Below are 16,878 nucleotides of genomic sequence, written 5' to 3'. Positions count from 1 at the left end.
GAGACTTTATGTTATCACACGTATAATAGAGATGAAAGGGTCAGCTTGCTAGGGTTTATCATTCCAATGCTGACGGTGAATTAGCAACATTTTGTTTATTATATAGAAACCTGTTTACTGGGGCTCAAGAGAGCATTTCTTACATTTATTGGGCGACAGAAATATGTCCTCCCTTAATTCAAGTTAGCACACATTGAGAGTATTCCTGGCTGCCTGAGACTCACCATTGCATAGTGTATACTAATTCTTGACCAGATACGAAAAAATGTTTGTGGCTGAAACAAAACAAAGTTCTGGAAACATAGAGGATGGCAATGGATGTTGTTAGTATTATAATAGGCGTGACTAAATTCTCAAGGTTTAGTAGCACTGATATGGTTTGGCTGTGTCCCCACCCAAATCTCATCTTGAATTGTAGCTCCCACAATTCCCACATGTCGTGGGAGGGACCCAGTGGGAGGTAATTGAATCACAGGGACAGGTCTTTCCCATGCTGTTCTTGTGATAGTGAATAAGTCTCATGAGATCTGATGGTTTTATAAAGGGGAGATCCCTTGCACAAGCTCGCTCTTGCCTGCCACCATGTAAGATGTCCCTTCCACCATGACTGTGAGGCCTCACAATGTGAGTCAAACCTCTTTCCTTTACAAATTATCCAGTCGTGGGTATGTCTTTATTAGCAGTGTGAGAACAGACTAATACAAGCACACACCACAAAACAGCTCAGATTTTCTATTTATACATTTCTTAAATAGATTATATGGTAATACCATTGAAAATTCAGAAGATACAAAATGTATACAGTAAAAAGTCTTCTTCCTGCTTCTTGTCTCCCAGTCACATAATTTACATCTGTGGAAGAAAACAATATATAAATATTTCTGGGCCAGGCGCGGTGGTTCACGCCTGTAATCCCAGCACTTTGGGAGGCCGAGGCGGGCAAATCACGAGGTCAGGAGTTTGAGACCAGCCTGGCCAACATGGTGAAACACCATCTCTACTAAAAATACAAAAATTAGCCAGGCATGGTGGCAGGCGCCTGTAGTCCCAGCTACTCAGGAAGCTGAGGCAGGAGAATTGCTTGAACCCAGGAGGTGGAGGTTACAGTGAGCTGAGATCATGCCACTGCACTCCAGCCTGGGCAACAGAGCAAGACTCTGTCTCAGAAAAAAAAATTCCCATTTTCTAACTCTATTTTAAGAAAACAATATTATTAATTTCTTATTGTATTCTTCCAGAGAAAATTAGTGTATATGCAAGCACACATATATTTAATTATTTTTAACAACAGTGTTGAATGCAAATGATAGTATGTTAAATGCATTGCTTTTTTTTTGCACCTAATAGTACATTTGGAAGCCATTCCAAACACTTAAATACATTTGGTTCCTTTCTGTTTCTTTCTTTCTTTTTCTCGTGCCTCTTTTAATATTTTCTTTCTATAGCTTCTTACACTGAACCTTTGTATTGATATCAATTTGTATTGATGATATCCTGTGATTTTCCTATTTTTTCTATTATAAACAATGCTGTAACATGTAACCTGTGTACATATGTTATCTTTTATGTGTTCAATTATATGTATTCTTGTTTCACTAATGTAAAATTCTTGAGTGAAAGTATGTACCATCATAATTTTCATAGCTATTACTAAACTGTACTTGAGGCAGTAGCAATTAACACTTCCATCATTTATGAGCTCACCCAGTCCCTATGATCATCAGCACAGTGTGTTATCAAACTTTTTGATCTTTGTTAATCTGGTAGGTGAAAAAGTACATCTCAGAGTAGTTCTCATTTCTGTTACTCTTGTAGTAAGTCAGGCTGAGCATCCTTTACATTTTTTAAACAAACTTCTGAAAGGAACTTAATAAATTGGAAAAATCATCTAAATTTTATATAAAAACAGAAGATTACAAAAACTTTCTTTTTAGTATGAACCCAGTTTTGTTAAACTACATACACACACACACACACACACACACACTTTAAAAGTTGTCTCTGGGTTGAAGGATAATGGACGATTTTTAATTTTAAATATCTTTTCACATTTTATAAGCTTTTAATTTCTTAAAAGCCACCTTTATTTCATTTTCTGTAACTATCAGTTCATATCCTTTGCCAATTTTTAAATTCAGTAATTGTTCTTATTGATTTCTATGAGCTCTTAATATATTCAGAAAATTAATCTTTATCTGGAATGTGAGTGGCAAATATTATTTCCCAGCTTCTTGTTTGTCTTTGACTTTGCTTAGGTAGTTTTTGCCATGTAGTATCTTTTTACTTTATGTAACCAGATTAAATAAATCCTTTTATGCTTGTTTTTTCACTTATCATGGTTAGAAGGGTCTTCTCAACTCTAAAATTAACTTTGAAATCTCCAAAATTTCTTCTAATATTTAATAGTTCCTTTTTTAAATAAAAACATGAATTATTTGATTTATTTGGCCTAGTATAAGATGTGAGAGAGACATCCAAAATTTTTTTCCACTTGGCTAGCTAGTTGTTCTAACATAATTTCTTGAATAATCCATTATTCCTTTACTAATACCACTTTTACCATATACTAAACTGTCATTTTTCTGGATGTCTACTCTGTTTTATTGAGTATTGATTCCACTGTCACACTATTTTGTGTTTTTCAGCTTCATAACGTGTGTTATTTCATGGGGTTAGTCCTCCCTCATTACTTTTTCATTTTCAGAATGTTTCTGGCCATTCTTGCTTCATTATTTCCAGATTATGTTTATTATCTGTCTAAAAAATTTTTGGCATTTGTGTCAAATTACAGTAAATGTAGACTCATTTCAGGAAATGTTGTATCTAATGACATTGACACTTTCCACTCAATAGCATGGTAGCCTTTCTCCTGTTCAAGTCTTCTGTGTGTATACCTGAAGCATTTAAAAGTAGTCTTCATATAGATTGTGATATGGACAGGAGACTGCGAAATATTAGGTAGAAAAGGGCGGGTCCTTCTTGAAGCCCCACCCTCAAGCCTGGACTCGCAGCCCAAAGTGAGAACATGCATTTCTGTTTTCCCACTGAAATGTTGCCTTTTCCAAATTACCCTGGCCCGCTCCACCCCCGCCCCCCACATCCTGTGCCCATAAAAACCCCAGGCTCCACTAGCAGCAGAGCAGCAGAGGAGAGAAGAGAAAAAGCAGCTTAACATTGGCAAGAAGCAGCTTGACTTCAGAGGGTCGGCTTGATAGCTGGACCTTGGAGAAGAGATGGCCTAACTCCAGAGGAAGACCACCTTCCTGCTCCAACCACTTCCAAGCCCTTCATCCCACTGAGAGCCACTTTTATCAGCAATAAAATCCCCTGCATTTACCATGTTCAATTTGTTCCTGCGACCTGATTCTTCCTGGATGCCCAACAAGAGCTCGAGATACAGAGGGCTATCACGCTGAGTTGTTAAACACTAAAGCTGTACATGGATAGCAAAGCTATAAGAGCACAGTAACACATGCCCTCTGGGGCTCCAGGGGTCATGGGTACCCCGCCAGATGCTGCTGTGGGGCCGCAAGGAGTTCTGCTCCTGCCGGCATCCAGAAGAACTCCTCCTGGTCCCTGCACCTGCTCACCTGCATGCCTCCCCTCCCACAAAGGATTTGAGAGCTGCAGGCTGAATAAATGAGCAACTCCCTTTGTGAGGCCTATGAAGGGATCAGGGAAAATTTCCTATTTCAGTTGTGCTCATTTTTTGTTAACTTTGTTGCTCTAGTATCTTATTTTTTGTTGCTGTTTATTTTTTTCCTTCCATATTTCATGCTTTTGTTATTTAGAATAATATTGTAGTTGCTTCTCTTGGGTTTTTTATTTATATAACCATCTTCAGATAATGATACTTCCACCAGGAAACTTCCAATTTTTTAAAATCCTTTAAATTAATTTCACTTCTTCTAGTTGTACTGGATACTATCTAGGGATAACGTCAGTTAATAGGGTGAGGGTAAACATCTTTGTCTTTTTACCTGAATTTAATGGAAATAATAATGTTTTCTCATTAAGAATGATGCTAGCTGTTAAATTAGCCAGGCATGGTGGTTCATGTCTGTAATCCCAGCCACTTGGGAGGCTGAGGCAGGAGAATCGCTTGAACCTGGGAGACAGAGGTTTGCAGTGAGCCAAGACTGTGCCATTGCACTGCACTCCAGCCTGGACAACAGAGTGAGACTCCGTCTAAAAAAAAAAAAAAAAAAAAAGATGCTTGCTAGCTATTAAGAGATAGATATATTTTATCATGTTAGGAAATCATCTATTTTTATTGTAAGATTTTTTAATAATTAGGAATGGTTCTTGAATTTTATTTTTCAGCACTTATGAACATTATTATATGATTTGTCTCTTTAGTATTATTAATATGGTTAATTATATTGATATGTTTTCTAATATTAAACCATCTTTACTTTTATGAAATAAACCTGTATTCTAGATTTAAATTTAATACTAAATTTTATTTAGTATTTTTGTATAAACACTGACAAGTGAGGTTTATTTGTAGTTTTCTGGGAGACAATTTTTGTTAGGTTTTGATATCTAAATTATATTTATTTCACAAAACAAATTTGGAAGCTTCCTTTACCTTTTGTGCTGTGAAACAATTTACATAGACTTCATATTATCTGCTTTTAAAAAGTTGATAGAATTCCCTTGTGAACATCTGGTGCCAGTATTATTTGAGGAGTGGCTCTTCACAACTTTCTCTAGCTCAACTGTGATGATTATTCTGCTTAGATTTTCTTGAAGTCAATTTTAGTAAATTATATTTTTCTAGGAGCATCTATCTTATCTATGTTTTCAAACTCTAGCATAGAGTTAAACAAAATAGTTTCTTAAAAGTACTACAATTTCTCTGATTTGTAGTTATTTTTCTTTCGTGTCTTATTTTGTGTATTTATGCCTTTTTTCTTTCTTGATTATATAAGCTAATGATGCCAATTTTACTGCCTCTTTTCAATGAACCAGTTTTGTATCCATTTTAACTTTTTTATATTTTATTTATCAAATCAATATTTAATCTGTTCTGATTTCCTTAGATTTATTTTGTGATTATCCTAAATGTTTGGTTTATATTTATAATTTTTTATTTTTATAATTTTGTTTTATTTTTAGTTAACATGTAGTAATTGTACATATTAATAGGACCCAGTGATATTTGGGTACGTATATACCATGTGGGATGATCAAATCTGAGTAATCTGCTTATCTATCACTTCAAACATTTCTTTGTGTTGGAAACATTCAAAATCCTCTCTTCTAGCAATTTGAAAATACACAATAAATTATTGTTAACTATAAGTCACCCTACAGTGCTATTCTAGAACTTATTCCTCTATCTAGCTTTATATATATTATATATATATTATATATATAATATATATATAATATATATATATATAATATATATATATATATTTTTTTTTTTTTCCTGAGATGGAGTTTTGCTCTTTTGTCTAGGCTGGAGTGCAGTGGTGTGATCTCGGCTCACCGCAACCTCTGCCTTCCGGTTTCAAGAGATTTTCCTGCCTCAGCCTCCTGAGTAGCTGGGATTACAGGCGCCCACCACCACACCCGGCTAATTTTTGTATTTTTAGTAGAGACAGGGTTTCACCATGTTGGCCAGGCTGGTCTCAAACCCCTGACCTCGTGATCCACCTGCCTCGGCCTCCCAAAGTGCTGGGATTACAGGCATGAGCCACGGCGCCTGGCCTAGATTTATATTTTTAACAATTACCTCTTTATATCTTATTTACTCATCTAGGCCCTTCCTGACTGGGCTGATCTAACACCACCATCATGATGTGCTATTCATTCTAGGTTTTATTACCAGTGCTTTCCCACTAGACTAGAAGATCCATGATGACAAGAGCCCTGTTCATTGTATACATAGCACTTGGAATAGAATATGCCATATAGTTGGTGTTCAGCCAATACTTGTTCAACTAATAACTGAATGATCCTCTACTTATACACATCACAGGACAGAAACATGGGACTTACTGATGAGTTGCATGAAGTAAGACAGAAGACACATCCATGATGGTTCCTAGCATGCTGACTTCACCAGTGGAAATAATGTGGCACTATTTAATGAGTTGGAGAAAACTGAAAAGGAAATGTGTTTCAAGGGGAAAATTAAGAATACAAGTTTGCATGTTCTACTTTTGAGTGACCTCTCACATAGATGTTTCAACATAGCTTTTATATTCTAAAAGATATTTTAAAATGAATTTTTAAAATTTGGCAATTGACTTTTTAGTGCTGACATTCAGGGATCATTGGATATTTAAGGAAAGACTCAGTCATGAGAGAAAACAAACTAAAACACATAGAAAAATGAAACTTGGAGGAAGAAAAAATATAGAGGGAGTAGAACATAGTTAAAACATGTCTAATGATTTTTTTTCATTGACTGGCACCCTTTCTATTGAAATATTGGGGTTACAGGCAGAAATTGGTGGATTAATAGATTCACTAATGGAAAAAAGAGGATTGTCCTTCTAATGTTGCCTGTCAAAGACTTTAAGGGCTAAAATGGGTCAGGGAGAAGAGAGGCTGAAGGTTTGGAGACTGAGGAAAAGATGTGAGATAGTCATTGTGGGGACTTTAATGAGTGACTTCTCTAGGGAAATATGGGATGGAAGTGCTCAATGAAGTTACTCATTTGAGGCTGAAGAGCATGAATTTGTAGGAACATGAGCTCATCCAGTTATGAAATACTCTCAAGTAACACTCAGCTGCTTAGAAGCAAACACAGAATGTTAAATAGTCATTTAAATGTGGATTATTTCACATTTAGAAGGGTCAGGAATTTAGAATATTGTATGATTTATTTATACAAAAGCTATATTAGGGAAATTCTCCAACATATTCTGAAATAGAATAGTAGAAATAACTCCACATGCCTGAAGCCTTATTTAAAAAACATTAGCATAAGAATAACCCAAACCACCCCATTCTCTACTCGTTTGTCCTATATTGGATTAATTCAAAGCAAATCACAGATACAGCTCATTTCATCTATAAATATTGAAGCTATTTTTGAAGGGTGAGTATAATGATTGACCAGTAATCCAAATTGAATATGAAAGGAAGAGAGGACAGGCCTGATAGAGGGACAGAGAATATAGAGGTGTCAATGGATTGAAAGCCTGTGATGTTTAATTTGTGATTTGTTTGCATTTTTAATAAAACCCAATAGTGAGAGAGCCAATCAACAAAATAATGTGCACTATCCTTTCTCTCAAATCTTTTTTACTTACCAATTTTCTTTCTAATAAAAATCAATATAAATCTTTTAAAATTTTTAAATTAGTGAAGACAGGTTCTAAGTAGTTCAAACAATGCATAAAGGCATAAAATAAATTGTAAATATTTCATTTATTCCCCAGATACCCAGTGACACCACTCAGAAGCCCTCTGTGAATTATTTTTGGTATATTTGTCCAGAAACTTTGTATGTACATATATACACATACAAATATATAAGTATTATGAAAAAAAGAAATACAGATGGAATCATAAAATATCTCCTTGCTTTTTGCACTATGTATTGGAAATCTTTTCATCTCAGGAAGCATGCATATATCTCATTTAAAAAAGGTTAATATAATATTCATTTCAGACATTCAATTCCCATCATTCATGAATAGCGCAGCTGTGAAGAGCCTCTTGCACATATTTTTGCTTATTTATACTAAACCATGCTTAGAAAAAATTCTTAGTAATTTTTAGGATGAAAAGTGTTTTATGCATTATTAATTTTGATAAATAGTTCCACATTATTTTGGTTATATCTTTGAAAGATGGAGACAAAATGCATTTCAAACTTCTGCTCAGAAAACTTCCCAAGTTATCTAAATGTGTTTAAAAGGCATGTGGAGGGAGAAAGAGAGTTGTCAGGAACTAGTTTCAGAACATTCTTCTATTTTGGTGTCTATACAACCCTGCTGCACAGCAGAATCACCTGGAGAGCTTAGAAAATTGTGTAAATTCTAACACTAGAAATTCTGACTTAATAGATCTGAGATTGGGTTTGAACATTGGTATTTTCAAAAATCAACCTAGAGATTCTAATGTGTAGCCAGTGCGTAGAATCACTGCTTTAAACAGAGCGGGAGGTAGAGGGCTCAGGTAAAGAATATGACAGCACCACTAAGATTGTATCCATGAAGCAAGAGAGAAATGATCAATTTCCTATATAAAAAGCCACATCAGGTGAAAAGGGTCAGATGAGGGTTGGAGAAGACAAGAAGAGAGAAAAGAGAGGTCTAGGTGAGGGAACGGCAGAGCTGGTAAGGCCAGGTCCTGTGGTCTTCTTGGGTGCTGGTCACAGAGTCCACTCTTTTGGGTAAAGATGAAGTCGAAGCTGAAGCCGCTTCCAGGCGCTTCTCAGCCCAGGGTTATCTTGAATCAGTAGAACTGAGTGGCTGGCAGGGTAGGCAGCCATGATGATCTGGCACAAATTATTCCACAGACTGTTGATGTCAAACATGTTGGACAGGTAGATAAACAGAGTAACTGCATTGAAAATGTAGAGAATGAGAAAGTAGCTGGTAGCTTTGATGGCCCCCATGTGAGCCTCCATGCTGGGGTTGTTGGACCCTGTGGCATTGCTTCCCATGTGTAGGGTGTGTCTCTTGAGAGAGAGGATCAGCAGGGTGGCTGTCAGGATGAACATGATCAGAGGAGTCACAATCCCCAGGTTAAAGAAAAAAGCCAGACCGACCACATTGATCTCAGAGAAGTATGTTTTCTTAGTGGAGTTGGAGGAGTGGATAGGGAAAGAATTGTTGCAATACACAGTGCAGATGTTGATGCAGAACATGCTGTGACTGAAGGAAATAAACACGGACAGCCATAGAAGCCAGGGTATCAATCCAGTAATTCTCCACCTCAGCTTGAGGAAAAGGGGGTAGGAGAAATTGGCAATCTTCACAAAGTAGAAGAAACTGAGCCAGGCAGCAAACCACAGGCTACAAAAATTTAAGAATATAAAACTTATTTTGAATGCATAATATACAGCATCTTCAGAATAAAAACTTAGGGAGGTTGAGCTGATGGTAATTTCTAACATCATGAGGCTTTGGAGAGCTATTCTGGATACGCTCAGGAAAACCAGGATCCTGCCACTTGTGGAAACTGCCTTATTTTGAACCCATTCAGCTGCATGTATAGCCGTGATGAAACCATTTGCAATGATACCAATGAGGTATTCAGCAAGTAAAACTGCTAAAATTAAGGTGATGAGAAATGGCGACAATTCACTTTCTGCAGGATCGCAGTTGAGTCATTCTGAGCTGTTGCTTCTCTTTGGTGTCTGGAGGAAAACATCTCCCTAGCATTTGATGAGCAGACTCTTGATAACTCCCAGTATTCATGTCATAGGAGGAAGCAATTGATACATCATTTCCAAATTCACTCCATTTGTTTATTTCAGAATTCTTAGCTCTACATCTAGAGATACAAATGTTGGAAGGATTTGGTTTCTTATCCTCTCTCTATTTTTGAACATGTTGGTAGTAGTTCAATAATGAGGCCCAGGGAAGCGCTTGAATAGACTCTTTAAAAGCAGCTAACATGGTACTGAGGTCCGTGTTCTTTGGTAGCATCAGTTAATTTGAACATTGGTTGACTGAGTCATCATTTAACTTGCTTTCACTTGTGACTGCAGAAAATGATTGAAAATAAAAACTGCTACACACACACACACACACACACACTTCTTATTTTGTGCTAAGAAATTTTCAAATGATTTATTTATAATTACTACATTTAAACCTCACAACAACCTTATGAGCATGTGCTTCTATTACCTCCATTTTGCAGATGAAGAAACTAAGGCATACAGGGGTTAAATAACTTGGCCAACATGACACAACTAGAGAGTGATAGAACTGGAATTCAAACCCAAGTCACCTGGTCCCAGAGTTCCTACTCTTATCCACCATGTTATGCTACCTAGACCTGTGGATTCTTTTGTGTGCCCAAGACTAAATGCAGGGTTGATTCCACTGTGACATTTTTTTCCTGGTAGCCTTTTATGTCCCCACCGTCTAAAGAAAAATCAATAAAGCAAGAAGACACTGATTTTTAAGAGATAGGACTCTCTTTTCAAAGTAAATTACTTGAGAGGTAATAAATTTAATTATACATAAAAGATCATGCGCACACACACACACACACACACATACACACACATTCACCTTTCATTTTAAGAAAAACTAGGAAAATAAGAGTTGAAAGTAAAACTCCCTAGTTCCTAACAAGGTAAGCTAGCGAACTTGAGAATAAAAGCAATGTCCCAATTCATCCAATTTTGGAATATTAAAACCAAAAGAAAGGAAAAAGGAATCACTTTTATCTTAAGGAAGTTTTTTCTGATTTTAAAACGCAAGCATAGGACACATAATGATAAAATGGACTTTTCATTTCAGGGTAAATTAATTTTTATGAATGTATATAACTTTAAAATAATGATGAAGTAATAATTCTAATCAAGAGAAAGTTGGTGGGTGAGAAGTCTCAGAAAATCTTTATAACATTTTGTTTTTACTTAAAGCCTTTTAAAACAAAGGCAAGAACTCATAAACATTTTCTGGCTTGATTAATGATTTTAGATGAGTTGTTACGAATTTTACCATCTCATTTGAAAATCACTATTCCTGAACAAATATTTCCCTTGAATACAGTGTAATAGACAGCTGCTCCTCTCTGCTTGTTTCTACCCATTTGCACAAGTAGGCCTGGAGTATCTCAGGACCTCCAGTTTGGTTTTAAAGAGGATTTTTCTTGCCACGGGCTTTCCCCTACTTCTGCTGATCCAGGCTTCCAAGAGTGGGAGGAGAAACAGCACATGGTCCCTTCAGAGGCTGTTGCGTCTTTCCTCATTTGATTTGCTTATCCATGTATCCCACTCCGAGCCCCTAGCCCATGCCGGACACCCAGGAGGCGGTACATAGATACTTGCTGGGTTGATATATGGCCTTAGTGAAGACCTTCAGCTCAGAGAAGCTCTTTATGAGAGACATGAGGAGGAATGGCAGTTCCACGTCTCCTCAAATTTGAAAATCTGCAGGTCCTATGCCTAAATCAAGTGTCAGAGCATAAGCAATGAGGTTCAGTGAGAACACAGCAGACTGTAGAGAACATCTGTGTAAGAAACACTGGTGGGTGACAGAGAGGACAAAGGAAGGGGAAGCAGAGACAGAGCAGCCGGATGAGAAAGAGCTCAGACAGGGTCTGGCTTCACAGTGTAGGGTGCTGTAGAGGCTGTGGGCAGGAGCTGGGACCACAGACATCACCAAAGGCATTTCAGAAGATGCTGTGCTTGCCACAGCTTATGAAAGAGGTGCTTCCTGCAATGGAAAGAGTTTTGTTCATGGAAATTTCCAGGAGCAATCTGAGGGGAGATGAAATAACCTTTCTGGGTGAAAAGATGATCTTTTCTTTTTCTTTTTATTTTTATTTATTATACCTTAAGTTCTAGGGTACATGTGCACAACATGCAGGTTTGTTACATATGTATACATGTGCCATGTGGTTTGCTGGACCCATTAACTCGTCATTTACATTAGGTGTATCTCCTAATGCTTTCCTTGCCCCCTCCCCGCACCCCACAACAGGCCCCGGTGTGTGATGTTCCCCTTCCTGTGTCCAAGTCTTCTCATTGTTGAATTCCCACCTATGAGTGAGAAAATGCGGTGTTTGGTTTTTTGTTCTTGCGATAGTTTGCTGAGAATGATGGTTTCCAGCTTCATCCATGTCCCTACAAAGGACATGAACTCATCCTTTTTATGGCTGCATAGTATTCCATGGTGTATATGTGCCACATTTTCTTGATCTTCTTAAAGTAACACTGTTGGACCAGTTCCTAAATGGCACCTTCAGTTTCCTAAATACATCTTGGATGTGTTTGAGTGGGTATTTCTAATATTAGGTTGGTGCAAAAGTAATTGTGGTTTTCACCATTACTTTTAAAAAAAGGCAAAAACCACAATTGCTTTTGCATCAACCTAATAATTAAGGAATGCTCATGAAGAAAACTCTGACCCATTAAGGACATAGGGAATAGCTTTTAAAAGTCCAGTTTATTTGATTATATTTTTAACTTATTATTGTGAAACAACTTTTGACATAGAGATGACTTGTAAAGATAGTACAGACAATTCTCATACACCCTTCACCCAGCTTCCACTAATGCTTACATCTTACATAATCATGGTACAATGATCAAATGTAGGAAATTGGCGTTGTTACAATACTATCAGCTCAATTTTGGCTTCATTTGGACTTTTCCAGTTTTTCCACTAATGTCCTCTTTTTCTGTTTCGAGACCCAGTCCAGAATACCACATTGTAATTCATCATTGTTTCTTTCGTCTCTTCCAATTCAAAACAAATTCTTGGTCTTTCCTTTTCTTTTATGACCTTGACAGTTTTGAAGAGTCCTGGTCAGGTATTTTGCAGTGTATTCTTTGATTTGGGTTTGTCTTAGTTTTCTCATCATTAGCCTGGGTTAATAGATTTTTGGGAAGAGTACCACAGAGATGATGTGCCCCTCTGACTGCAGGGACCCACGATATCGATGAGTTTCACTGGTGATGTTAACATGATCGCTTAGTTAAGGTGGTATCTGACTGGTCTCTCGGCCATAAAGTTACTCTTTTTTTCCTTTTGTGCTCTATCAAATAGAAGTAAGTCACTAAGTCTGGCCCACACTCAAGGGGAGATGAATTAGACTTCACATCCCAGAGGAGAACTCTTAAAGAATTTGTGGACATTATTTTAAAAACCAACACAGAAATATTCTGTAGGAGATACTTTGAAGCTATGCAAATACCTTGTTTTTCCTAAAATTCTTGTCCACTGATTTGAGTATTCATGAGGGCATGCTACCTGCAGCAATTAACATTACTGTGGCATTATAATTTTTTGTTTTCCTCTTTCCTTTCACCTTTATTAATTAGAATTCTTCTTTAAGAAAGAATTATTCCTCCTCTCCCATTTATTTACTTCATCAAACATTTATTTGTATTCCTATGCACTCGTGGATTTTTATTTTATATTTGGCATTTCGGTCACACTTCAATACTATTGTTATTTTTTGCTCAACCTGCTCAAGCTTTGGCAATTGGGAACTCTTTCAGATTGGTTCTTATGTCTTTTAAATATGGCTCCATTTTTTTTCTTAAGAACTTCCTAACTTTGTGGCATCATGGGATGTTCCAAACTCATATTTTTCCCACCCCAACACTGAAATTAATCATTTATTCGAGGAGTCTTAATTCTTTTATTGGATAATGGCATTTACACACCAAGATCTAGTATTTAACTTTGTAAGAAACTGCCAAACTATTTTCTAGAGTAGTTATACTATTACCAGCAATGTATGAGAGTTTTCCAGTTGCTTCACATCTTTACCAGCACTTGGTATTGTCAAGTGTTTTTAAAAAATTTTAGTAATTTAAAAATGTGTGGCAGTATTTCTTTGTGATTTTAAGTTGCATTTCGCTAATAACTGGTGATGTTGAGCATCTGTTCATATTCCTATTGTGATGGTTAGTACTGAGTGTCAACTTGATTGGACTGAAGGATACAAAGTATTGATTCTGGGTGTGTCTGTGAGGGTGTTACCGAAGGAGATTAATATTTGAGTCAGTGGGCTGGATAAGGCAGACCCACCCTTAATCTGGTAGGCACCATCTAATCAGCTGCCAGCAAATATAAAGCAGGCAGAAAAATGTGAAAAGGAGAGACTGGCCTAGCCTCCATCTTTCTCCCATGCTGGATGCTTCCTGCCCTCAAACATCGGACTCCAAGTTCTTCAGTTTTGGAACTCGGACTGGCTCTCCTTGCTTGTCAGCCTGCAGATGGCCTATTTTGGGACCTTGTGATGGTGTAAGTTAATACTTAATAAACTCCCCTTTATATATATATTCCATCAGTTCTGTCCCTCTAGAGAACCCTGACTAATACACTTACTGACCATCAATATGTCTTTGTTTATTCAGAATTTTGCCTATTAAAAAATGAGTTGTTAAATTCCTTATACAGTCTAATTACAAGTCCCTTATCAGCTATGTGCTTTGCAAATATTTTCTCCCAGTGCATGACTTATCCTTTCAATCTCTTAATGGTTTTTACAGAATACAAGTTTTACATTTTGGTAAAATTCAATTGATCAATTTTTCTTTTATGGATTGCACTTTTGGTGTTTGGTCATAAAACTGTGCCAGACCCAAAGCTATACATATTTTCTCTTGTGTTTTCTTTGAGAAGTTTTATAATTTTAGCTTTCATATTTATGCTGATGATCTACTTTGTAGAAAGCAAAAAGTTTCCTCTTCAAAGTTTCCCTTCTTGTTAAAGAATAAATCATAAGTGTTAATAGTTTCTTTTAAAGACTAACTTCCTTCAACCCTCCTTACTTTGTGCTAATAGCTCTTTGTTAAGCCCTATTCTGTGTAGCTGTTAGACATGCTCACAGGCATGTAGTACATTCTGTGTCCTTGTGCTTTAACCAAGGTGTCTGTGCTAGACGTGCTCACAGGCATGTAGTACATTCTGTGTCCTTGTACTTTAACCAAGGTGTCTGTGCTAGACGTGCTCACAGGCATGTCCCAGCTCGCAACCTATGCCCCTTTTTTATTTGGGAATGTTATTAGTTTTCTAAGTCTTTTCGTAAGCAATTTCCTCTTTTCCTTTGTTCTCTATTGCCTTTACCTATTTAGGAAAGTTTTAAATTATTAGCCAGTTGGGTTCAGTTTAGATTGTGAGGTCTGGCTCCAGCTAATGGAGACAGGACACAGTAGCAGGGACAAGCTGAGTAAGGGATAAAAATTGCTTCCCTCCTTTGTTCAGGTGTGCTCTTGCCATTGTTTCATCTGCAAGGAGCACCCCTTCTGCAGAAAGTAAAATTGCCTTGCTGAGAAAATGTTTTATCTGAATACTAATTTTTCCTTATGGTACCAAGGAATAAGCATTCTGTTTCTAAATAAACATTTTACTTATACTTAGAATTAATTTTTGTGTAAGGTATGAGGAATGTGTCCAGATTGGGTGTTTTTAATTTTTGGTATATGAATATCCAATTATTCCACACCATTTGTTGTCAAAAGCATCCTTTCTCCATTGAATTGACTTGCAACTCTTATAAAAAATCAGTGGACTATATTTGTGTGTGTCTATTTCTTTCCTGTCTCTTCTATTTTATCTATCTATCTATCTATCTATCTATCTATCTATCTATCTTCTATCTACCCTTTTGTAAAAAACACACTGTTTAATTATTGTAACTGTATAACAAGCCTTGAAGTCTGACAGTGTGAATCCTCCAACTTTATTCATGCTTTTCAGAGTTGTTTTGCTGTGAGTGGAGTGTCTGGAAAAATGTTTGAGCAAATTCTTTTCAGCAGTAACTTTGGTTAATTTTAAGATTGTTTTTCTTTAATTTTCTGCAGTTTTTCTACCATGAATGCAGTTTGGACTTTATTATTACCATTACTTAATATGTCTTGCTTGGTATTCAGAAGGGGCTCTAGATGTAACATTTTATATATTTTTTTTTAATTGAAAAACTTTCAGCAATTATATCTTTTTTCTTTTTTCTTTTTTTTTTTTTTTATGAGACAGAGTCTTGCTCTGTCACCCAGGCTGGAGTGCAGTGGCGGGATCTTGACTCACTGCAACCTCTGCCTCCCGGGTTCAAGTGATTCTCCTGCCTCAGCCTTCTGAGTAGCTGGGATTACAGGCACGTGCCACCATGCCTGGCTAAATTTTGTATTTTTAGTAGAGACGAGGTTTCACCATGTTGGCCAGGCTGGTCTCAAACTCCTGACCTTAGGCCATCCACCCGCCTCAGCCTCCCAAAGTGTTGGGATTACAGGCACGAGCCACAGTGTCTGGCCCAGCAATTGTATCTTTACAAACTGCTTCTCAGACTTTTCTTCCATTCTCTTTACCTGGAACTACAGTTAGACTCAGTTTTTCTTAATTGTTTTTGCAAGATTTTAATATTTTTGTCTCTGTATTTTATATTCTGAAGACAACTATGTAATTTACCATGCATGGAAAGGGTGCAACAATAATTAAAAGTATATAATTACTTACAATACAAATTTATTGGCTAAAATTACTTTTATTATTTGTTTGTAGTCTGATAAAATAGATCTATTCTAAAAGTATTCTATGAAATCGTTCTGAAAACCACATATCCTCCTCTCTAAAGCAAAATAAAAAGTACTTCTTTGTATTAACTGAACGTTAAAAATAATATAAGCAGATAATTTTTTGTTATATATATATATTTTTTGAATCAAAATATAATACCATATTTATCAGGAAAGACTTTCATTTTTCTGCATTCCCTTGAAGATGCCATAGTTTTCTAACAGATGGATACTTACTCAATCTGCCTTTTGCTCTCAGGAGGTCAGGTTGAGGACAGAGGATGGGAAAGCCTAGCTAGCAGATGATGCTTCAACTGCAGATTTGTAATAGAGTCTACTTCAAGGTTACTTTTCTTGGAGTCTTGTTCTCTCTTATCCATTTCCCCCTGATTTTTACTCCACCGTTATCTTTTTGGTTATATTAATTCAAGGAATGTCCTTTTAACACTTGCATAAAGGAATGTGACATAATGTGATGACATATTTACTCTATATAGTTATGTTGAGAACATAAATCTCTGTAACATTTAAACATGCTAGAAAAGGGCTCTGCTGAAGTATGTTCACATGTACCCACCAGCCAAATTATTAGAAGTTAAATTATTATCTCCTTTGTGCAAATTATATGGTCTAGAGGGAACTTTCAACAAGGATTTTTCGTTATATATTAATGTATTTTTTAATTTTAATTTTAATTTAAT

The 16,878-nt window shown here is 36.5% G+C and overlaps 1 protein-coding gene and 1 long non-coding RNA gene across 3 annotated transcripts in view; one reads left to right on the top strand and one right to left on the bottom strand.

The window, feature by feature from the left end:
- Nucleotides 1-16,878, top strand: part of LOC129060506 (uncharacterized) — a 253,030-nt gene that overhangs the window by 102,611 nt on the left and 133,541 nt on the right. The gene's annotated exons all lie outside the window — the stretch shown is intronic.
- TAS2R39 (taste 2 receptor member 39) lies at nt 8,339-9,353 on the bottom strand. The gene is given in 2 exon segments (XM_009243342.2): nt 8,339-9,293; nt 9,295-9,353. Coding segments are annotated over 2 exon segments (1,014 nt in total).

This window comes from Pongo abelii, chromosome 6, assembly GCF_028885655.2.
Source record: "Pongo abelii isolate AG06213 chromosome 6, NHGRI_mPonAbe1-v2.0_pri, whole genome shotgun sequence".
NCBI lineage: Eukaryota > Metazoa > Chordata > Mammalia > Primates > Hominidae > Pongo > Pongo abelii.
The sequence above is the reverse complement of the archived record's forward strand: the minus strand, read 5'-3'. Positions and strand labels throughout refer to the sequence as shown.